A 25651-nucleotide genomic window follows, 5' to 3' on the forward strand; every position below is an offset into this window, starting at 1 on the left:
TTATGTTGCTCAGTTAAATTTTAATCAATTTTAAACATAAAAGTGTGGGTCAATTATTATTCAACCCCTAGGTTTAATATTTTGTGGAATAACCCTTGTTTGCAATTACAGCTAATAATCGTCTTTTATAAGACCTGATCAGGCCGGCACAGGTCTCTGGAGTTATCTTGGCCCACTCCTCCATGCAGATCTTCTCCAAGTTATCTAGGTTCTTTGGGTGTCTCATGTGGACTTTAATCTTGAGCTCCTTCCACAAGTTTTCAATTGGGTTAAGGTCAGGAGACTGACTAGGCCACTCCAACACCTTGATTTTTTCCCTCTTGAACCAGGCCTTGGTTTTCTTGGCTGTGTGCTTTGGGTCGTTGTCTTGTTGGAAGATGAAATGACGACCCATCTTAAGATCCTTGATGGAGGAGCGGAGGTTCTTGGCCAAAATCTCCAGGTAGGCCGTGCTATCCATCTTCCCATGGATGCGGACCAGATGGCCAGGCCCCTTGGCTGAGAAACAGCCCCACAGCATGATGCTGCCACCACCATGCTTGACTGTAGGGATGGTATTCTTGGGGTCGTATGCAGTGCCATCCAGTCTCCAAACGTCACGTGTGTGGTTGGCATCAAAGATCTCGATCTTGGCCTCATCAGACCAGAGAACCTTGAACCAGTCTGTCTCAGAGTCTTCCAAGTGATCATGAGCAAACTGTAGGCGAGCCTTGACATGACGCTTTGAAAGTAAAGGTACCTTATGGGCTCGTCTGGAATGGAGACCATTGCGGTGGAGTACGTTACTTATGGTATTGACTGAAACCAATGTCCCCACTGCCATGAGATCTTCCCGGAGCTCCTTCCTTGTTGTCCTTGGGTTAGCCTTGACTCTTCGGACAAGCCTGGCCTCGGCACGGGAGGAAACTTTCAAAGGCTGTCCAGGCCGTGGAAGGCTAACAGTAGTTCCATAAGCCTTCCACTTCCGGATGATGCTCCCAACAGTGGAGACAGGTAGGCCCAACTCCTTGGAAAGGGTTTTGTACCCTTTGCCAGCCTTGTGACCCTCCACGATCTTGTCTCTGATGGCCTTGGAATGCTCCTTTGTCTTTCCCATGTTGACCATGTATGAGTGCTGTTCACAAGTTTGGGGAAGGTCTTAAATAGTCAGAAAAGGCTGGAAAAAGAGATAATTAATCCAAACATGTGAAGCTCATTGTTCTTTGTGCCTGAAATACTTCTTAATACTTTAGGGGAACCAAACAGAATTCTGGTGGTTTGAGGGGTTGAATAATAAATGACCCTCTGAATAAACTTTTCACAATTTAAAAAAAAATTAAACAAAGAAATAACATTCTTTTTTGCTGCAGTGCATTTCACACTTCCAGGCTGATCTACAGTCCAAATGTCACAATGCCAAGTTAATTCCGAATGTGTAAACCTGCTAAATCTGCAGGGGGTTGAATACTACTTGTAGGCACTGTATATACACACACACATCATAGGTTTTGTCCCGGTATTTGGTGCAGGCTCCGGTGATGAACTTGCACCTTTTCTACCACATGACAGCTGATTTGATTAGCTGTCATGTGCCCCCAGCAGCAGTGGGTGGAATCACGATCCACCCACAGTTGTTACAATGTTAAAAAATGCTGCTGTCAATCTCTGACAGCGGCATTTAACTCAAGCTTACAGGAAGCACATCACAAATCCCACTCATTGGATCATTGGAGCCAGTTCAGTTTTAGCATTTAGTAAAAAAAAAAAAAAGTTAAACAATTGTGGAACTGCACTTTAGCAATTTTTTTCCATTTTCTAGTACACTATATGGTAAAAAATCAATAGTGACATTGAAAAGTACAACTCGTCCCTCACATTTTTTGGCATATTGAAACAAGTAAGAAGTTACTTTCTCCGTCTCCTCCGCGCCTGTGCGGTGATCGGAAGCACGGTGCACTGACACTTGGTTCACGCTCGCAGCAGAGCGTCATTAGCATATGGTAATGGAAGAAAGTGTTTAAATTCATATCTGTTGGGTGTGCTACATGATAGAAAAAAGTAATAAAATACAAAAAAACAAACACATGCCATAGAGACTTGTTTGCATCAATATTTAATCAGTTTCTGTTTGGGGACTCCCCCTGAGCATTTCATACAAAACTGCAACATTAACATCATATACATTTAGGAACTCTAGAAATTCTAGAATACAAAACCTTTGCAATTCATTTTGCACCCAAATACGTCTAGGCTTGTAAAAGGCTATATTCAGAGTTTCAGGGCATGTGCACATGTTGCAAATTCATGTGTGGATTTTTCCGCGCGGAATCAGCATGTCAAAATGCCTGCGTTTTACTGCGGATTTCGCCTGCGGATCCCTATAATGGAATAGGTGTAAAAAGTCTGCGGAATCCGCACAAAGAATTGACATGCTGCGGAAAATAAACCGCTGCGTTTCCACGTGGATTTTTCCGCAGCATGTGCACAGCGGTTGTTGTTTTCCATAGGATAACATGGTACTGTACACCACATGGAAAACTGCTGGGGATCCGCAGACGAATCCGCAACGTGTGCACATACACTAAGTGATGTGTGGGGCAAGTTTCACATGAAATACATTTGTATTTTTGCAGCTGTATTACACAACAAACCCCAGCCGAGTTACCCAAAATAACTGCATCATACATCTCTGCGATACGATTACTCTGGTTATTAGATATGGAGTAAGGTTATTGTGGGTGCGATAACATGCTCATGTAAAACCAGCCTTAGGACTTTACGCATCTGAAGAAAGCACACAAAGTTGTCCAGCAGATTGAACAAGTTGTCAAATATACAGTCTAAAAAGGTATGAAATAATACTGGTCCACCAAGGCACAATGGGGCTATCTGCCTCTTGACTGTTAGGTAGCAGACCAGGTTCTTCAAGTAGTAAAGTTATCCAGTCTGATCCTTCATCGCGTCACTGTCCTGCTCAGTCACTGTATGGTTTCTTTGGGGTCCGTTCAGTTCCAGTTCCTTTTTCCTTCATGCTGTACAGAGGATCAACCAATTTATTGTGAACATGTAATAAACCTGTAACAAGGAGGACAAAGGCATTAATCCGTGGAGATAGAAGTAAGGAATAGAATAGTTTGCAAAACTGCTCACAAGAACAAAAATAGTTTGCCGACAAGCGACAATTGTTTATGTAGCGACGCCACGTGAACGATGGTCCCTTCACAATGGGTTTACCACATGTAGTTTTCTCTATAGATAATTGTATTTCTATAGTGCCAACATATTTCAAAAGCACTTTACAAATCAGAGGGAGTCAAGTACAAACTATACAAGACATTACACAGCAATAACTTATTCCAACAATACAAACAAGAGGAATCATAGAATCGTAGAGTTGGAAGGGACCTCCTGGGCTATGTGGTCCAACCCCCTGCTCAAAGCAGGATTTGCTAAATCATCCCAGACAGATGTCTGTCCAGCCTCTGTTTGAAGTCTTCCACTGAAGGAGAACTCACCACCTCTCGTGGCAGCCTGTTCCACTCATTGATCACTCTGTCAAAAAGTTTTTTTCTAATATCTAATCTGTGTCTCCTCCCATTCAGTTTCATCCCATTGCTTCTAGTCTTTCCTTGTGCAAATGAAAGGAGTGAGGATCCTTCTTGCAAACTCAATCTACGAGGAAATTGATGGGACGCAAAAGGTAAAAATCTGACAAAGAATTAATTGTCAGCTCTTCCAACATGTTTTAGTAAATACTTTTGTTCATTAAAAAATTCTGCAGGTTTTTTTTATAGCATTATATTTCAGGATGTCCCTCCTAGCAATTTATGACTTGAAGACTAGGTGTTACCAGTTGTGTGCATGCTTCTACAAAGTCTGATAATGTCCATTCAGTACTGAAAGTGTCACACAGGTCACAAGGGAATCGTGACAACCATTTTATTCACAATTATCAGGAGGAAAGGCCAAATCGAGAAGCGTCATATTAAATGGAAAGATTGTGCCATTCTAAGCATGTCCGGTTATGCATCTAAAAACACAGCAGAAAGCAAAACCACTAGCAGTAGGTGAAAAGAAACATCCAGAACATGACTGGAATCTTAATGTTCGGGTTGTTTGCATTCCCCTGGTAATTATGCTGTTAGAGTGTGTCAGGGAGAATCATACTCTTCTTACTCTCTAATAAGCTGGGTGTGCCAATGTGCGCTAAAAATGTATTTCAAGTACGTATAACGTGACGGGCACTAATGTCAACAAATTTATGTTGGTTATGCGAGTGACGCAATATGATGTGCAACTCAATGTGTTATTGTACTAAGAATAGAGTAAGTATAAGGGTAAGATTTAGGACATAAGGCATAGGTCAGGATATAGATAAGGACTGGGAACAGTGCAGTGGTGGGCACTATAAACCCAGGACAATATAGGTACAGGTTAGTGAAAGGTCATAGTGTTCAGGTACAGCCCCGGTAGTAGGGGGCGAGGTTAGTTAACCCCTTAACGTCCAATGACTGATCTATCCGACATTGGACGCCTCCCCCTGTTTGGTGTGGTCTCCAGCAATGAGCCCGCACCTCTGCTCAGCTGTTGTGTGCCAATGAACAGCAAAGAATCAGAAGCTATCTGATCTACATAAGCCTAACCAATGAGGTACAATGAAATTACAGCTGGGCTAGGAAAAAAAATGAAAAACATAACCCTTAATAAGTTTACCTAAAATTTAGTAGCCAATATCCAAGATAACAAAACATCATCCTCACAAAGTGCAAGTGCTCATGTGTAACTGTGCTCAAGTTAACAATTGGTTTGATCTCACCAACGTAAATTCATTATTGCCATTTTTTGGCCATCACTGAACAGAAAAAGAGGCGGGGGGGCCAGATTAATATAAATCCCTATATTCCTCCTTGTCGTGCCCCTGCTTTTCCCCCGCCCTAACAAGGACAGTACCCAAGTGTGAGCCGTTCCTCAATTGCCTGAATGACCAGGGTAACCTCCCAATGCGTTTCTCCCCCTGTTCATGGGGTTCGTCAGGGATGAAATAAGAATAAAATATGTGGGTACTTGCTAGACGCATAGCAACCTCCCGGACTGAAAGAACAGTTGAATTATAGCTATTTTCTATGATTGTTATCTACGCAGAGTACGGGGAGGGAAATAGATTATCCATATACCTACTCATTTTTTCCTTCCCTTGATTCATTTGAAATATTGTCCCGTTACCCCCACCCCTTTTTATCCTTTTACTTCTCTCCCCTGACTGTGTTAATTGGTTATCCAATGTAAGTTTGGTATTTGTAATGTCGTGTTGGTTTGGGAGGCTAGGCTGAATTAAAACAGATTTAAGGGGTCAACAAATTATACCCCTGTTCTATGATAATACTGGACTGTATTTACGGTGAAATCCAGCATGAGGACTTCATTCTCTTTTAATAAACATTAACTGAGAAATTCAGGCTACACTTATGTTTTGGAGTAATGGAATTATCCTACCTATTTTACCAATAGGGATGATCCCATATAAACGTGCATATCCCATAGGTCTTCCAAGATATCCATTTTATATAATAGCCTGAATGGGATTTGGATGGAAACTATTGAACAGATGCGGCGATCATGTCACTTAATAGAAAATGGATGCATGATCTGGATGCAGGACCTGCGCTCCATGACAAGCATGGTGCGGTTCACAGGGCGGTAGAGAACCGGATGATATGATATACCTCCTACCAGTAAGAGACCGGCATTTGGAGACAGATATGCGCAATTGGCGATGTGTTCCACGGGCACATGCCGTAGAAAGCATACCGGAAGTCTAAGCATGGAGTAATATGCTGAGGGTCTATATGCAGCACAGATTGCAGTGCAGGCACTGCAATCAAGGGGACCAATCAGCTGTAATGGGAATGGGACGTCAGACGCCGCATGAACACTGGGACCTCCCACTGATCTATTAACAAGGACAACATGCATTATGAAGGGAAGAGACCAATTTTTCCCTAGACAGGGGCACTGACACAAATAGTCAGCTAGCCAGGCTTTACTTGCCACTGCAAGTACCCACATAGCTTATTCTTATTTCCCCCCGATGATCAGGGGGAGAAACGCTTTGGGAGGCTACACTGGTCATTTGGGCAACTGAGGAACAGGCCAACACTTGGATACTGCCCTTGTCAGGGAGGGAGAAAAGCAGGGGCACAAGGAGTAATATAGGGATTTATACTAACCTTATTCCATCAGGCCCCCCCACCCCCGCCTCTTTCTCTTCAATGATGGCCGAAAAATGAAGAGAATGAATTTATGTTGGGGAGATCAAACCAATTTCTGGATATTTATTGGCTACTAAATTTTAGTTAAACTTATTAAAGGTTATGTTTTAATTAGTTTCCTAGCTCTGGTATAATTTCAGCGGTTATGTTCCCCTAATAGCTGTGGGTGGAATCGCGATCCACCCCCGGCCGTTAACATGTTAAATGACGCTGTCAAACTGACAGCGGCATTTAACATGGAAACGTGCCATTAACCCCGCCTGTGTCACCTGACCACGGGTTGCCGATGGGTTTGCATGACAACGTGGGGTCTGCAGGAAACCCCTGTGGTTGTCATTGCTGGATTGCTATGAGCGCTGCCTAGCGGTTGACGCTCATAGCAAATGAGCATTTCTGCTACATAGAACATCTGATGATCACAGCTTCTAGTCTCCCATGGAGGCTATTGAAGCAAGGAAAACAAACACAAAAAAGTTTAAAATATTATTATTATATATAAAAGATCAAATCGCCCCATTCAAAACAAAACAAAAAAAAAAAAATGTAGAATAGGCATATTTGTTATCGCCTCATTCAAAAATCGCCCAATCTAATATATAAAGCTCAAAGTGTGTGTTTATGTATGTGTCTATGTCCGGGATTCGCATTTGCACCATCGCAGCTACAGCCACAAAATTTTGCAGAGTCACACGTCTGGACCCCGAGAGCGTCATAGGCTATGTTGTGAGGCGAAATTTTAACCCCGCGAGTTCTAATTCACCAAACAATTTTGCCTATTATTCTTATCATTTCTATTATGTTATCATCCTTCTGTAAAGCTGGAAATAACACAATTTATTACCGTGCCAACACAGACCACCTTCTGACACAGACTGCAGGGGGAGCCCAGTATTACACAGGATAGGATTAGATACATGGCTCAGCAGTCAGTATCACACAGGATAGGATTAGACACATGGCTCAGCAGTCAGTATCACATAGGATAGAATTAGATACACAGCTGAGCAGTCAGTATCACACAGAATAGTATTAGATACACGGCTCAGCAGTCAGTATCACACAGGAGAGGATTAGATACACGGCTCAGCAGACAGTATCACACAGGAGAGGATGAGATACACGGCTCAGCAGTCAGTATCACACAGGATAGGATTAGATACACGGCTCAGCAGTCAGTATCACACAGGAGAGGATTAGACACATGGCTCAGCAGTCAGTATCACACAGGATAGGATTAGATACACAGCTCAGCACACAGTATCACACAGAATAGTATTAGATACACGGCTGAGCAGTCAGTAATACACGATAGGATTAGGTACACGGCTCAGCAGTCAGTATCACATTGTCCTCATACACATTAGCAGGGTGTGCAATGAGACATGTAGCTAAACCCCCTGTCTTCTTTAAGAAAAGAGGCTGTAAAATTGTAACCTTCTTTTATTGATTGCAGATGTGACAGGAAAGGGTGAAACTATAGGATGCAATAACAGGAGCATTTCAGAATATATAACTGCACAGAGCATAAAATACAGATAGTCTGCAATACACAGTACCATGAGGTAATACATAGCTGATGATTACCTATTTAATACAACAAACGCTATAAACACAGGATTATAACACCTAAATAGTGCTTACCAACTATGCTTACAGCAGACTGTTTAAGAAGCATGAAGAACACGAATGGTGTAGTTTCTCCTAAGACACGTGGAGGAATAAAGGCTGCTGTTCCCCTCACAGGTGTCATAAACAAGACTATGATGTAACAGGAACAGTCCCACAATACATTGCAAATTAAACTAGAATCTATGCATTAAACGGCCAGCAGGTGGTGCTGTTACCTTACAGTTTGAAATATATGAAGGATTAATACATACAAAAATACAATGTCTGTAATAATCGAAGACATAAAAAAAATGACTAGACCTTCTAGACAGCAATTATATAGCTGGACAGAACAATAGGGTTAGATACACGGCTCAGCAGACGGTATCACACAGGATAGGATTAGATACACTGCTCAGCAGTCAGTATCACACAGGATAGGATTAGATACACGGCGGAGCAGTCAGTAACACGATAGGATTAGATACACAGCTCAGCAGAAAGTATCACACAGGATAGGGTTAGATACACAGCTCAGCAGAAAGTATCACACAGGAGAGGATTAGGTACACAGCTCAGCAGACGGTATCACACATGATAGGGTTAGATACACAGATACACATGTTGTTTATCAAAAGGCTCTTGAATGAGTTGAAAATAAAATACTATCAATACTTGGGTAATCGTTTAGTTAATTAGTGTTGCAAATCTGTAGTGTTGAATATATGATGTGAAATGTTTTTATGTGCAATATAATCATTCTAATTTGTTATAACTAAACACAGTTGGTTACTATGCCCAGGCAACGCCGGGCTTTTCAGTTAGTCAATATATAAAAATAATCGGATCGGTAAATGGCATAGCGAGAAAAATAAATAAAAAGGGCCAGAATTACGTTTTTTTGGTTGCTGCAACATTGCAATAAAATGCAATAACGCGAGATCAAAAGATCGTATTTACACCAAAATGGCATCAATTAAAACATCAGATCGCCGCACAAAATAAATAAGCCCTCACCCAACCCAAGATCACAACAAATAGGAGACGCTATGAGTCTCTGAAAATGGTGATTTTTTTTAATACAATCTTTGAATTTTCTTTTCACCACTTAACTAATAAAAAACCTATACATGTTTGGTATCTACGAATTCATATTCCGCATTGGGGCCTCTCTTTTCTGCTCACCGGGCCCCAGCGGCAGCATTCTGCCAGTGCAGTAACTAAACCTAGGGCCGGATGGAGACATATGGGGCAGGATGGCGAGATCATATGGTGCAGAATGGGGCGTTACATGGGGAGAATGGATATTCTTGAGGGCAGGATGGGATAACAAATGGATGGAGCCAGGAATGAGGCACAAGGGAGCCAGGACGGGGGATATCATTACCCTAGGGACTAATTAAGGGATATTATTTCAGTCATGTACTTTATTTTTTGAGGATACTGTTTTAAATGGGGGGCAGTCTTGTTACTGTGCAGAGCGACACTGTCCCCTTTTTTTACTTCATCTGGTTTAGTGTAGAAGCTTGGAAAAAATTAACTAATGTGCTCTGCAAGTGGTGATCTAGATAAGTTATTTCCTGCAGACATGAGTCCTGGCTGGAAGAAGTGATGGCGGTCTGTGCTGTATGAAGATGAAAAGCAAAGATGAAGGACTTTCAACTAGAGACTTCATTGGTGAGAGTCAGTGTGTTACCTGTACACTGACACTATACACTGTATACTATATACAGAGGGCCTGTGTACAATGTCAGCAGTGATCACTATATTACCTGTACAACGGACACTGCATACTTAGCACAGATCTCCTGTGTATAATAGCACTTATGGGGATATTAGGATAGTGTTTTTTTAAATTAACGATCAGTATTGTAGTATTCAGTCACTATGTGGTGGTAATATGTGGTCTGGCCAGACGTAAGTGTTCACACTAAGCAGTTAGGTCAGGGACCCCTTCGATCCTTGAGATTACCTTGACGTTGTTGAATGGGCTCACATTTTTTGGCCAAATTTTGTTCTAAGCATCTCATGTGTTTTTCCTAAGTTTCAAAAGCCATTACGCTATTTCACATTTCATGTATTTCACATTGACATGCCTTAATGCAATTGAGTGCAACCATTTCCTCATTTTGATATGTAAGCTGTTTATTGGTATGCACTTGTTCAGACTAGTTCTTGATGTGTCGTCAGTTTTCTGTTATTGGGATGCTAGCTTTGTGACTGAGCACTCCGCCCTTCACCATGCTGTGGTTTTAAATACATCCAATCACACCTGGTTCTGACCTTCCTATAAATATAGGCTTTACCAAGTTATTAGCCAGAGGTAAATGCTCACACTAGGCAGTTAGGTCAGGGACCCATTTGATCCATGAGATTACCTTGACAGTGAATTGGCCAAAAAATGTGAGCCCAATTTTGTTCTAAGCATCTCATTTGTTTTTCCTAAATTTCAAAAGCCATTACGCTATTCACACTTCATGTGTTTCACATTGACATGCCTTAATGCAATTGAGTGCAACCATACAATTATAGGGACAGCAAATTTGCATAGTTTTTAATGTTTCACTACATTAACCCCTTCATGACATCCACCATACATGTGCGCCTCTACAAACCGCAGTACATGTATTGCATCACTAGTTGTTGTCACTGTACGGTCTCTGAAAAGCAGACCATCCCTGGACTTCACACCCCCGTGCCGCTGATCGCTGCAATTGGCCAAAAATAAAATACATACACTGATGTAAAGTAGACATGTGGTAGATGTTTATTTAGTAACTACTGTGTGATATGATTTTTAGGCCTTTTGAAATCAGTTAAGTCTTAAAGTGCGAAGTTCTCCCAAATTTTCACCAAAATTCCAATATGTTAACAAATAAACACAAGTCATATTGAACAAATTTTACCGCTATCATGAAGTACAATAAGTCACGAGGAAAAAAAAAAAAAAAAAAACAGTCTCAGAATCAGTGGGATCCGTTGAAATGTTCAAGAATTATTACCTTAAAGGGACGCTGGTCAGAATTGTAAAACTGGTCTACTTAGGAAGGAATAAAGCGGCTTGGGGGTGAAGGGGTTTAAATATATAAAACTTAACAGCACCGTTCCTCTGTAAACCACACCCCAGAAGCCATATGCTACCTTAATGGGTGCCCAATAGTCCTGTATAAACGATTGGTGGTGGCAGCTAATAGTTCCTTTTGTTATTGTGGAGTTAGCAGTTTTCGTATCTGGGTATGTAACAAATACATACGACATATCAGTTTTACACAGCCCGATACGATCGCATACATCCCATGAGTTGGAATCAGAGGTGTATATACCAAACGCTCACTGTTAGTTCCGTATAACTGACCTAGTAGGGAAAACAGAGGCAGCCTCATCCATCACTTGTTAATCAATTCTGTTATTGTCCTGACGATTGAAGGCTGCAGAGTTGTGTACCCTTTAAAAATTGGTGGCAGCGGTGGGATCTGCTGATCTCCTCAACACACAGTGGGATAAACTATGGTTTTATTGCATTTTGTGATGCCAGATATGTCTATGGATGTTTATTAAAGCGTTGTTTCTCAATCATGGGAATGGATTTCTTGCATGCTAAATTCAGATCAATTTGCCAGTTACATTTTCCACAAACCTGACATATGTACATATAACCATTGGCAAGTTAGCTACGTTTTAGTATAGCAAATAAGTTCTAATACTCGGAAAATTAAAAGGAACTATTAAAATACAGAGCTAATTATTCAAACAACTGTGTATATTGATGGTAATAAGTTAGTAAAATGCATCATCTTAAATAAAATGTATAATATAATGCTGTGGGATAAGGATATACCTTTAAAATATTTTACTGTCTTTACTCGGAGCTCCAGCGTTGCATCCTCATCACAAACAAACACGGTACTTGGGTGCTGCTGGAAGGCAGATACTGTCCACATGTGGTTTACTCCTTCTTCTATAGCCTTGTATAGGGCAAAGGCCTTATGTGCCCCAGTGATGAGTATCATTACCTATGGAAAAAAAAAAAAATATATAAAATATATAAATTTTAACTACATACATAGCTAGTTCCACTGTTCGGCCCTCAGACAATTGCATCCAACAATCAGAGAGCCACCGACATCCGTGCTTTTCAATTGAATGTACGTCATCGGACGCACATTCAATTGAAATGTATTGCGGCACAGAGACAAGCTATCTGCACCACAATACAAATACCAGCCAATGGCCAATCACAGGCCAGCAGCCTGACGTCAGTGGCACGGCACGACAGCACATGACGTCAATGACAAACGCCGCGGTGTTCACCAGGTTGAGGTACATTAGCACAGGACAAGATGCATCATTACAAGCTTGAGGATATTACAGGACAGGAGACATTACAGGATGGAGGACAGAATTACTATATGAGGCCAATTGTAAAACTATATTACTGTATGGGGCAGATTGGGTCTCAAAAAAAATAAAAAATTGGCCAGTACAAATTGTGCATTATATAAATGTAAGATAAAATGGGTCATCAAGAAGTCATGTAGTAGGATAATGGCATCACGGGAAAAAAAAAGTAATTCTCCCACAAATAATGTGGCCCTTCTTACTCAAATTTTTTGTGGGTCCTCCATTAACCTGGCTGACTTTGAGATCCCTGCTCTATAGCCTCAGAACACCATGTACAAAAAGTTTATCATTTACTTGTCAGTTTGTTTTCTGAAGGTTTTTAATGTTTAATTAATTTTTAGTGGGGAAAATAAGCATTTGATACACTGCCGATTTTGAACGTTTTCCTACCTACAAAGAATGGAGAGGTCTAATTTTTATCATAGGTACACCAACAGAGGCAGAATTTAAAAATAAACAGAAAAATCATATTGTATGATTTTTACATAATTAAGTTGCATTTTATTGCATGAAGTAAGTATTTGCTACAATAGAATAACATAACTTTTTTGGTACAGAAACCTTTGTTTGCAATTATAGAGGTCAAAGTTTCCTATAGTTCTTAACCACGTTTGCACACACTGCAGCAGGGATTTTGGCCCACTCCTTCATACAGATCTTTCAGGTTTTGGGGATGTTACCAGGCAATACTGAGTTTTGGCTCCCTTCAAAAGATTTTCTATTGGGTTCAGATCTGGAGACTGACTAGGTAATTCCAGGACTCTTTGGTCTTGGCCATGGTTGAGGGGTTGGAGTGTGATTGAACCAATTACCTGTATAAAAGATACCTGTCCACACCTTCAAACAGATGCAATTAATACAAGTAATGAGTGAAGAGTAGGAGGGCTTCTTAAAGAAAAATTAACAGGTCTGTGGGAGCCAGAATTCTTGCTGGTTTGTAGGTGATCAAATAATTAAACTGCATTTATTGCATGAAATAAGTATGTAAAAATCATACAATGTAATTTTCTGTTTTTTAATTTTAGATTCTGTCTCTCACAGTTCAAGTGTACATATGATAAAAATTACAGACCTCTCCATTCTTTATAGGTGGGAAAACTTGCAAAATCAGCAGAGTATCAAATAATCATTATCCCCAGTGTACATCTATGTGGGGAAAAAAAAGAAAAGAAAACAAAAAAACACCTTGCATATTATTTCTACTTTCATGGAAAGGACCCATCTGGTAAAGTTACATTACCTCTTTTGAATCCATCACTGTTCCCACGCCAACAGTAAGAGCCATCGTGGGAACTTTTGAGAGATTGTTATCAAAAAAACGTGCATTTGCCAATATAGTGTCCATAGCCAATGTCTTCACTCTAGTTCTGGATACCAGACTGGACCCCGGTTCATTAAAAGCTATGTGACCATCAGGCCCGATTCCTATAAAAAAAAAAAAAAAAAAGCCTGTACTAAGCTGTTCAGTACAAACCTGTGTGACTGTATAAAAGTTATATGCATACTACATTTTAATAAAACAGCTACAACTGTAAAAGTTTCATTACAAAAAAAAAAAAAAAGTTACAGAACACAACATTGCATATCCTGTCTTCCTTGCTACAGCAAGGCCCAAACTATAAGCCAAACCGGCTCCACACCCTTATAAGCTCATCAGAAGCCGGACAGAGTACAGATCATCCATAATCAAGTCAAATGGCAGAAACAAATAGCAATTTTGATGCAAACTTAAAGGGATCCTGTCATGAAGAGTTTATGCCCCAAGTTAATGACACGTATATAAAAATGTGCTTAACTTGCTTGTACAAATCAGTTTAGCAGAAATCCATAGCTGAAATTGTATATTAATGAGACAAGTGCAGCAAGGTGGGTCAATGCACGTACAGCTCTCCCGCTTCTCTCCCCATTTCCTGCCTGCTGCCTACCTATTGTCTCTGACTTACTGGTTTCTGTCAGATAAGGCAAGTCACTGAAAAATTAGTGACCCATCAGTCACAGGAAGCAAGTGGCGTGCTTTGAGGGAGAAGCTGGAGATTTAAATAAGCAATATACCAACCAGCTGGACTTGTAACCGATTAGCATACACTCTATTTCTACAAAATGGCAAAAAAAAAGGGTCTACAAAGATAAGGAGTTAAATAACTTAATTCATTCACAACATTAGATGCATTTATACAATGGGCACAGAAAGTATTCAGACCCCTTTAAATTTCACTCTGTTTCGTTGCAGCCATTAGGTAAATTCAAAAGAGAGCATTTTTCTCTCATTAATGTACACTCTGCACCCCATCTTGACTGAAAAAAAAACAAAACAAAAAAAACAAAAAACAAAAAAAAAACAATTGTAGACATTTTTTCCAAGTTTATTAAAAAAACAAACAAACCTGAAACATCACATGGTCATAAGTATTCAGACCGTTTGCTCAGTATTGAGTAGAAACACCCTTTTGAGCTAGTACAGCCATGAGTCTTCTTGGGAATGATGCAACAAGTTTTTCACACCTGGATTTGGGGATCCTCTGCCATTCTTCTTTGCAGATTCTCTCCAGTTCCGTCAGGTTGGATGGTGAACATTGGTGGACAGCCATTTTCAGGTCTCTCCAGAGATGCTCAATTGGGTTTAGGTCAGGGCTCTGGCTAGGCCAGTCAAGAATGGTCACAGCGTTGCACTGAAGCCACTCCTTTGTTATTTTAGCTGTGTGCTTAGGGTCATTGTCTTGTTGGAAGGTGAATTTTCAGCCAAGTCTGAGGTCCAGAGCACTCTGGAAGAGGTTTTCATCCAGGATATCTCTGTACTTGGCAGCATTCAGGTTTCCTTCAATTGCAACCAGTCGTTCTGTCCCTGAGGAGAGGCTTCCGTCGGCTACGCTGCCATAAAGGCCCGACTGGTGGAGGGCTGCAGTGATAGCTGACTTTGTGGAACTTTCTCCCAACTCCCTACTGTATCTCTGTATCTCAGCCACAGTGATCTTGGGGTTCTTCTTTACCTCTCTCACCAAGGCTCTTCTCCCACGATTGCTCAGTTTGGCTGGACGGCCATGTCTAGGAAGACTTCTGGTGGTCCCAAACCTCTTCCATTTAAGGATTATGGAGGCCACTGTGCTCTTAGGAATCTTGAGTACTGCAGAAAATCTTTTGCCACCTTGGCCAGATCTGTGCCTTGCCACAATTCTGTCTGAACTCCTTGGCCAGTTCCTTTGACCTCATGATTCTTATTCGGTCTCACATGCACTGTGAGGTCTTATATAGACAGGTGTGTGCCTTTACAAATCAAGTTCTATCAGTTTAAACACAGCTGGACTCCAATGAAGGAGTAGAACCATCTCTCAAGGAGGATCACAAGGAAATGTACAGGATGTTACTTACATATGAGTGTCTGAGAAAAGGGTCTGAATACTTATGACCATGTGATATTTCAGTTTCTTTTTTAATACATTTGCAAAACTTCTACATTTGTTTTATTTTCCAGTCAAGATGGGGGGTGCAGAGTGTACAATAATGAGAAAAAAAAAAAAATGAACTTTTTTGAATTTACCAAATGGCTGCAATGAAACGGAGTGAAAATTTAAAGGGGTCTGAATACATTCCATACCCACTGTACATCATGGAAGAGAAGGACTTCCCCAATGTATGAGGTATACATACACGTCAGGTCATCCATGTGACCACTTTGACTAAATGCAGGGGGACTCGTCATCATAATGGGTTTCGTGGCCCACCCACAGCTATGATCTTTGTGATTGGCTGTTGAGAACTGAACAGCCAATCACAATGTTAAAGATAGAGTACACAGGACACATGCCGACGTAGGGGGAGGTGAAGGAAGAGGTGCAGCAGTGGGCGGAGCCTAATGGGGGAACTACGCAGTCCTCTGAGGCTCTGCGGAACGCTAGTATGAAACTAGCCTAACACAGCCAGTGTCTGCAGACATGGGGCAAGCTCAGTGCCTAAGCTCACATAAATGAAGTGGAGCTGGCATGTGACGTAAATGTATGTCATATGTAGGGGAAAGGGGTTGCTGTTCTGGCTCTGTACATTGAATGCAATTGCTGTGGAGAGCTACAAACAGCTATTCAACCCACAGTAGGGGTGATGGGTGTTGGACCTCTACCAATCTGATATACAGTAGAGATGGCCTGTGGTCATCTGTATAAGTCTTGGACACCTCCATCAAAAACACCGCATACTTTCCAGAATAAGGTGCATCAGAGCAGTGTTTTTGATCAATTATTGGGGGTCTCAGGACCTGGACCCCACCAAATTGGCAGTTTTTTTTTTTTTTTAAACCTTTACACAAAAAAAAAATGGACCAAGACACAAAAATTGTGAGTATTTTATGCAGCATTTTTCCTGTTAACACTCTAGCGTACTAAATGTATGCACATAATATGTTGAATGCTTAGCCTTTCCATGTGAATACATATAATACTTGAAAAATTCCACTAATTCACCCTTTCCAGTCTCATTACCATAATCAATGGCAAGCGGATTCATTTTCTTACCTCCAACAAATAGTTCTATTCCACCAGCAGCCTTAATTTTTTCTTCAAATAAATTACATTCAGTCTGAAGATCTGGAGCGTTTCCATCCAAGATGTGAGCATTCTCAGGAATTATATCAATGTGCTTAAATAAGTTATTCCACATAAAGGAATGATAGCTCTCAGGGTGCTCCCTGGGTAATCCTATAGGTCAAAGCCAGAAAAAAAATATTTTATATAGCTCCACACATGTGCAGTATATATATTCCACATTTTTTCAAAAAGTTGAAAAACGTTAAATAAACTTTAACATAGCCGATATTTGCTTGTGAACCAGGCAAGGCCATGTTCACATGTTGCTTTTTTATGCAAATTAAAAGCAGCTTTTTACAGTACCAGCAAAAGCTATGAGATTTCAGAAGTCTCATGCACGCTCGTGATGAGCGAACGTGCTGGGATAAGGCGTTATCCGAACACGCACAGGTGCTGAGCGTCTTCGGCGTGCTCGAAAAATATGACTGCATGTCTCGTGGTTAAGACAGCGGTAACACATGCAGTCATGGGGAATTGAACATATTTTTCGACCACGCCGAAGACACTCGGTTAGCACCTTATCCGAGCACGTTCGCACATCACTAATGCACACATTGGTTTGTTTTTTCCTGACCAAAATTGTTAAACTGCTCTTTTGAAAACTGCAGCATGTCAATTCTTTCAGTGTTTTTTTTCACCCATAGAAAGCAATAAGTACAAAACAGTAGCAAAAATGTTGCCATTAGTTTTTGCAGTGTACTTCGTGGGGTGGAAAAAAAAAAAAAAAAAAAAAAAAAGAAGGACAGCAGGATTTGAGGTTCATTTATTTTTGTTGTTATTGATTTCCTCACCTGTTAATGGCAGTTAGGATTAGTACAGTTTATTAAATTAGTGATATGCCTTAAAGTAAGCAAAGCCTGACCTTTTAATGCCAGAGCGATGTGTGAAAGTAAACAATGCCCGACCTATTCCATGTACTATGTATGTGTTAGGTAAACTATGACTGACCAATTCAACTTCAACTCCCCCCTGCTGGTTTTTACGTTTGTAATGGTGTATTTTCATAAAATCATATGAACTTTACTCAGCATGGTGCCTTTCAAGCATAAAAATCTTTTCCCACTAAATAATTTGATCGAATTACCCTTTTTTCCCCCAAAGAGGTTTTATGGTGTCACATATGCCTTGCATTGGTAGCTTAACACCTTGCATTGTTCATAGTTGTATAATGGAAGCAAAGCTGAATTTCGAGATCGTGAAAAATGCAGCAAAACTTGCTTTTTGTCTGCAGCTTTTTTTTACTGACAAAAGCCTGGTTAGGAAGTATAAATACCTAGATGTACTGGAGAAAAAAAAAGGCATTTCACTCAGGGGAAGACATGCCTCCGATGCAACTGCACCGGGGCCCAAAGGTGGAGGGAGGCCCTGCAGGCAGGGGTATACTGCCCATATTGGCAGAGTATGCAGCCGCTATGGGGCCAATGAGCCGAGATTATGGTCAGGAGTGAGAGGGGCCAGTTTGTCATGCAGCATCAGGCCCCTCTCACTCCCTCCTGTAATCATGCGAATACCCAGAGCCAGCAAGAGAGCGGTGCGAAGAGTGCAGGAGTTCAAAAAGGGGGCATGTCATGCAGAGAGAGACACTGGCTAGTGATGAGCGAGTATACTCGTTGCTCGGGTCTCCGAGTATTTTGGCGTGCTCGGAGATTTAGTTTTCATCGCCTCAGCTACATGATTTGCGACTGCTATACAGCTTGAATACATGTGTGGAATGTCTGATTATTAGGGAATTCCCACATGTATTCAGCCTGTCTACAAGTTGCAAATCATGCAGCTGAAATGAAGTAAACTAAATATCCGAGCATGCCAAAATACTCGGAGACCACCCGAGCATGCTCGGGGAGATCTGAGCAACGATGCTACTCGCCCATCACTAACGCTGGCCAATGAACACTTTCCTCACCAGACTGATGAGAGCGCTCACTGGCTGCTATCTCTGTCGTCCTGCATGGCGCGTCCCAATGGTGAGTGCTCACCTGTAGTCAGAGGCCCAAGCAGCACAGCACACAGGGGACAACAGTGGAGGAGAGCAGGATTAAGGTTAATGTCTTCTGCTCCCTCCACTGTTCCATTCCCTGCAGGCTACAGCATCTCACAGAGAAGAGGTCAGGGGAGGAGGCTCACTGCTCGGAACAGTACGGCCGCAGCAGGGAGCTGATATCAGTCCTCTCTGCTGTGTCTTCATCCCCCACGTTGGTCTCTGAAGCCCTCTCCGGCTGATCTCTGAACTATGAGGCCTACCTTCTACATGGCTCATCTGATCAGTTGAGGTCATAAATTAGTGTGTGAGTGCATCTGTGTACTGTATATGTATATCTATGCGTGTATCCATCTACAGTATATGTGGGTATGTGTATGTATATACAGTAAATGTGTATGTATATTTGTGTACACTATGTATATAAGTGTATGTACGGTATATGCATGAACTGTGTATGCGTATATGTATGGTATGTGTACTGTATATGTATGTACAGTGTATACACGATGTATGTGTGATCCATCAGATTGTGGATAAAATGCAGATAACTGGGGATTCGATCACTGGGCCCCCCCAGAGATTCTGAGAACGGGGGTCTACAGTCTTGCCCTGGATGGAGCAGAGTTGTGCATGTACATACACATATCTCCATTACAGCAAAAAAATATAAATATATATTTTTTAAAGTTGTGGGGAGCCCCAAATAGAAATTTTTCTATGGGGTCCTATGATTTCTATGTATGCTCCTGCTTGCAGGGCAGTAATAATGAGGGTGATCTGGTTTGTTTCTTGGAGCGCGAGGTTCCAGGGGTCCCAAAACCAGATTGTCCTCATCATAAGCAGCATATCCGGCAGGGAGGGGGCCCGGACACATTTCTTCCACAGGGGTCCCAAGCTGTCAGAGTCCGCCCCTGATTTCACTCACTTCTTGTAAAAAGGTATTTTATTAAACTAATCACTTCAGAGATTTTAAGTTACTTAGATTACAAAAAGAAAAAAAAGAAAGTGTATAAAAGGTGGCGTTAATTTCTAGGTTTGGCAAAACCTAAGCTATATGCTGAACTTCAGTCCCAATTAATGATGTCTTGTTGCTGCGGACTATGGCTTCTATGTGATGCAATATTTGTTTTAAGGTTATTAGGATTTTTACATTTGGCAGCATGCGATGCTTAGCATTAAGACAGTATCCAGAAATAATTACAGAGAGCATTGTCCTTTACATCCTGTTTCACATCTTGTTCTCTAGGCTATTGTTTTTGCCAGCTTTTCAAGTCTTAAAGAGAACACAAGGTAAAAAAAAATTCAAGTATTTAAATTAGGATTTTAATATAAACATTTTATTGAAGAATTTTGTATGCATCTTTATGTAATTCTCCATATAACAAAGTCTTGACATACTGTTTCACACTACCCACTGGAGCAATCTCAATAGGCTGACAATTCATGTATTCTCTGGATCATACATCAGCTTTGCTGTAAAGGGTCGAACAGAATCAGGATGTGTGCCATTTGTTTTCATCTCTCGAATAAAATTTTGGAGCATGTGTTTTGTATAAGCTTCAGAAAAGGCATCATACTGTTTCACCATTACTCTCCATTGTTACCTAGTTGCTGGCGCCAAGCTTTCTATACGGCACAAAACACCTACATGAAGCAGCACATCACTGATGCTGCCTCAATAAGGCAGTATTGAGGAGGCGGTACATCAAGTGACATATGGAGCTGAAGTCAACGCGCATAAGAGTGTAGGGGTTTGCTGGAGACGGATTTGTGCCCGACGCCCCTGTGCGTCCCTTCTTAGTGAAACTGGGTACATTTTGTATGCAAAGTGTCATGACATGTGATATTGTTTGATTGTATATTACTGTGCCAAGCAATGTACTGATGTTCATGCATTGTGTCAGTTATGTACCTTTATGGGTTAGGGATAGAAATAGGGCTAATATAGGGCTTAGAACAGTTGGGGGCACTATAGAGTAGGAGTTTAGATTGAGCCAAGATAGGAAATAGTTAAATCAATAGGCTGTTAGCTAGTAGGAGGAGCTAGCGAAAGGGTGAGGAGAGTTTTTCCTGAGGCAGTCAGTGGTGGATAGGACAGTGAACTGTGAGGTTGCTAACCAGAGCTGTGTTATGTCAGAGATTCATCAGTTCAGGCCTTACGGGTGGTCAGACATTTGAGTATGAGCAGATCTGGGCAGCATGAGAGAAACAGCAACTAGGCTTATGGGAAACTTCCGTGACGTCCGAGACCCACGGTCTGAGAAGGACTGGCAGTGGCGTCCTTTACTTTTGCCCAGGATGGGAAAAATGGATGGGGAGCACCAGGAACAAGAGACTGGCTACTCAGGAAGCTGCGGCACCGGAGGATATGTTACGGGAACACATGTCAGGAAGGACCAGGGACAGCTCAGGGAAAGGAGAGACCGTAACATGTGAAGATTGCTGTGCAGTGTCTGTATCTAAACTGGATGAGCTGAGTAAAGTTATGTTGAAAATGAATCTGAACTTTGAGAATCTTTGCGTGCTGCTGAAGGATGCTGCAATTCTGCAGTCTGAAGAGTTCTCTAACCCACAGGTGGGTGCAATGCACAGCACACAGCAGAATGGACATTGTGTTTACGTAGCGGAGCGGCAGGGGGTGCCGCAACAACAGCTCCTCGCCATGACTATCACCCTGGCCCCTGTTACAAGACTACAACAAAGTGGCAGAAGTCATATGATGGCTGGGGTGAATTCATAACAAGGACACTTTACTAGACCTGTGCAAACTTTGTACAGTCAACCGTGCGTATGTTCTTCATGCAGAATGGCAGCAGTGCGCTTTCCTGACAGCTAATCTCCAGGGCGCACAAAAGGATTTGACATTTAAAGGGGTTTTCCCCACAAATAGTTAATTTTAATCAACAATCAATAGATCTTGGAATAAATAAATGTGAGAATTTTATAAATGTGCCCCTGCTGTGTACTGTGTAATGGCAGTGTCTTACCGCAAAGAGACAATGTCTGATCATACCAAGGCTCCTGGGCAGGAAGGGGAGGGGAGGGAACAAAAGAGTATGCAGACAGATCACAAAACATTCTTTGAGATAAAATATTAGTTATAAACAGACAGCAAAATGTTTTGCCTCACAGGAAGAATCAGCTGCGATCCCCTTCTGCAATGTCTGTATACTCCTTTCCTTCCCTCCTGCCCAGGAGCTGTGGTATGGTCAGACCACATTCCTCCATCGTCAGACACATTTATAAGATTATCTCAGCACAGGATTATTATTATTATTTTTTTTTTTAACACATCCAATTGTGGAACTTGTTTTTATTCCATGATCTATTAATTAAAATGAACTTTGCAAGAGAAGGATCAGTCATTTTGAACTTAAATTGTTTTCCCACAAACAGACAGAGAAATGGACATATATACAAGATGGTTGGCCAGTTCCGTCTAAATCGACAACATCATAAAACTTTAGTGTATAGTATATGTATGAAGGCCTTAAAGGGAATCGGTTACTCAATTCATTCTGTCCGAACAACTGAGCGGGATGAATAAATGCCTGGGCATTAGAATTGCAGACAGGTGTGTTTTTTCCAGAAAAGCTTTGGAGTTTCAAAGAAAATAGTTTGTATGCCTGGCCAGGGACTGTAGAGAAAGTCTTAGTTACTCACCGGTTAACGGTATTTTTCGGAGTCCATGACAGCACCACCTGAGAGAGGGGATCCGCCCTTCAGGAACAGGAAACCTACAGATACAAAAGGGCGGCACCTCTCCCACGCATCAGTTGGATTACAGAGCACAAGAGGACCACAATGGTTAATAGCAAAATTTATACACAGTGTTTTTTATACAACTATTCCTTACTAGTGTACATATAAGAGAAAGAAGTGCATATCCAAATTTAAACTACAAAAAGGGGGGGGAATATACGGGTGCTGTCATGGACTCCGAAAAATACCGTTAACCGGTGAGTAACTAAGACTTTATTCGGTCGTCCATGACAGCACCACCTGAGAGATTTACAGAGAGTAATAACTATTTTAGGGAGGGACTACAGCCTGCAGTACCCTTATACCAAAAGAGAGGTCTGTGGAAGCACCCAAGTCTAGCCTATAATGATTATAAAAGGTGCTCGGAGAGGACCAAGTAGCCACCTACATATCTGGTCAATGGAGACTTCTGATCTCTCGGCCCACGAGGACGCCATGGCTCTGGTGGAATGCGCCCTCAGTTTTGCAGGTGCCGGTCTGCCCTTTGAGGTGTATGCAATTGAAATAGCCTCTCTAATCCACCTAGCTAGTGTATTTTTTGACACTCTACAGCCTTTCCTGGGACCTTGATGGGAGATAAATAGGGCATTCTCCTTTTTCCAGGGGTCAGTAACCGCCAGATATTCTTTAAGGCATTCTCTAACATCTAAGGTGTGTAATTTCTCTTCCTTCTCATTAGCTGGATTAGGGAGGAAGGATGGAAGGACTATTTCCTGTGTTCTATGAAAGCTAGAAACTACCTTCGGTAAGTACGCCGGGTCAGGTCTGAGTATTACCCTATCGTCCTTAAACTGTAAATAAGGAGGACGCCTAGATAATGCCTGGATGTCGCTTACTCTACGAGCTGAGGTTAGAGCTACCAGGAAGGCTACCTTGAGGGACAGGTTTTTTATAGAGGCTGATGAGATGGGTTCGAATGGAGCTTCTGTCATGGCTGTGAGGACTAGGTTCAAGTCCCATGGCATGAATCTATCCTTCACCACTGGCCTGGATCTACCTGCTGCCTTGATGAATCTACTGACCCAGTAATTACCCGCGATGTTGCAGCTAAAGAGGGCCCCCAAGGCTGAAGCTTGTACTTTGAGGGTACTAGTGGAGAGCCCCATTTCTAGACCTTTCTGAAGAAATTCTAAGATTTGATTTATAGGAGCCGAACACCCAGCGACTACTCTAGAGTTCTTTAGGAATCTCTTCCAAATTCTGACATAGATCTTGGTAGTAGTGATCTTTCTACTTTTAAGTAGAGTGTCAACCAGGTTTGGGGAGAAGCCTTTATCTTTCAGCAGTGTCCGTTCAAACTCCACGCCGTCAGATGTAGGCCAGCCACTTGAGGATGAAAGACTGGGCCCTGGGATAGGAGATCCGGGATCTCCGGCAGGACCCAAGGATCGGACACTGACATGGTCCTGAGGCATGAGAACCAAGCCCTCCTGGGCCAAAACGGAGCGATCACTATAACTTTCGCTCTGTCTCTCCTGATTTTCCTCACCACTAGAGGTAATAGCGATAGGGGAGGGAAGGCATAGGATAGCCCGAAATCCCACTTTATCAGCAAGGAGTCTACCGCCAGGGGGTCTTCTCTGGGATTTAGTGAGCAAAATTGCCTTACTTTCCTGTTTTCCTTGGTGGCGAAGAGATCTATCTCTGGCAGTCCCCACTTCTGTACAATCAGGTCGAAGATAGAGTTTTTTAGGGACCATTCTCTTTGCCTTAAGAGATTGCGGCTCAGGAAATCTGCCGTGGTGTTTTCTTTCCCCTTTATATGTAGAGCTGTTAATGATAGGAAATGCTGCTCTGCTAGCTGGAACAGCCGTTCTGCTACATTCATCAGGGATTTGGAACGGGTCCCGCCTTGGTGGTTGATATACGCTACGGTGACCAGATTGTCGGAGAACACTCGCACATGATGGCCCTGTAGATACACAAGCAGTTCTTTAGCCGCCAGCTCTACTGCTGTCAATTCTTTCAAGTTGGATGACATCTCTATCTGATTATGCTCCCATAGGCCCTGGACCAGAATTTCCCCCATATGAGCCCCCCAACCGGAAGGGCTAGCATCCGTGGTGATTATGCGGGATATGTCATATTCCCAGGGAACCCCTCTGGATAATTTATTCTCGTCTAGCCACCATTCTAGGGACTCCCTTGTGTTTCGGGACAAGGTTAGCTGGCCCTCTAAGTAACCCCCAAGTATTTTTTGATGCCTTAAGACCTCGCCCTGTAGAGTTCTTGAATGAAACTGGGCCCACTGGACCGCCGGGATACAGGAGGAAAGTGAACCTAGAAGGGACATGGCTTTCCTGAGGGACATGGTCGGGTTATTGGAAGCGTTCAGGACCTGATAGTGTAGGCGAACCAGCTTCTCCGGGGGCAGACGGCACTCCTGTTTTTCGGAATCTAGGATGAGGCCCAAGAATTGTTGGATTCTCATCGGCTGTAACCGAGATTTTTTAATGTTAAGCAGCCGTCCTAACCGTTCTAGGGCAGACCTTGCCCTTTGTAGCTGTTGCAAACAATGGTTAGCCGTTTTCCCTACAATCAAGAAGTCATCTAAGTAGGGAACTACTAAAATGTCTGATTCACGTAGATGGGCCATAACTTCCGCTACTACTTTAGTAAACACACGGGGAGCGACTGCCACCCCAAAGGGGAGGGCCGCATACTGGAAATGTTGAACTGACCCATCTAACTGCACTGCCACTCTGAGAAAACTCTGATGATCTGCATGAATGGGTATATGGTAGTAGGCATCTTTCAAATCTAACACCACCATGAAGCAGTTTTGAAACAGTAATTTTATTGTTGAATTAATTGTTTCCATCTTAAATGGACGTGTGACCAGGAATTCATTGAGGGATTTAAGATTTATTATGGTCCTAAAGGAACTGTCTGGCTTGCGGACCAGGAACAAAGGGGAGTAGAAACCTTTCCCCCTTTCTTCCTCTGGAACTTTAGTTAGGACCTTTTTATGGCAAAGATCCCGAACTTCAGCTTCCAGGGCAGACTGTTCTGATGAGGATGACCTAAGAGGAGTGACCTTAAAACGATCTTGGGGAACCCGGGAGAATTCTAGACGC

The 25651-nt window shown here is 42.0% G+C and overlaps 1 protein-coding gene across 2 annotated transcripts in view; it reads right to left on the reverse strand.

Moving 5' to 3' along the window:
- Positions 1 to 2075: 2075 nt before the first annotated feature.
- Positions 2076 to 25651, reverse strand: part of GNPDA1 (glucosamine-6-phosphate deaminase 1) — a 78643-nt gene continuing 55067 nt past the window's right edge. For both annotated transcript variants that reach the window (XM_073582136.1, XM_073582837.1), the window contains exons 4-7: positions 16760 to 16942; positions 13498 to 13682; positions 11695 to 11869; positions 2076 to 3054 (exon numbers count right to left, since the gene is read on the reverse strand). In XM_073582136.1, coding sequence (XP_073438237.1) covers positions 2954 to 3054; positions 11695 to 11869; positions 13498 to 13682; positions 16760 to 16942 — 644 coding nt within the window. In that variant the 3' untranslated portion in view covers positions 2076 to 2953. The remainder of the gene's footprint in view (positions 3055 to 11694; positions 11870 to 13497; positions 13683 to 16759; positions 16943 to 25651) is intronic.

This window comes from Dendrobates tinctorius, unplaced genomic scaffold (assembly GCF_039654945.1).
Source record: "Dendrobates tinctorius isolate UK_male_01 unplaced genomic scaffold, ASM3965494v1 ptg000001l, whole genome shotgun sequence".
Classification (NCBI taxonomy): Eukaryota; Metazoa; Chordata; class Amphibia; order Anura; family Dendrobatidae; genus Dendrobates; species Dendrobates tinctorius.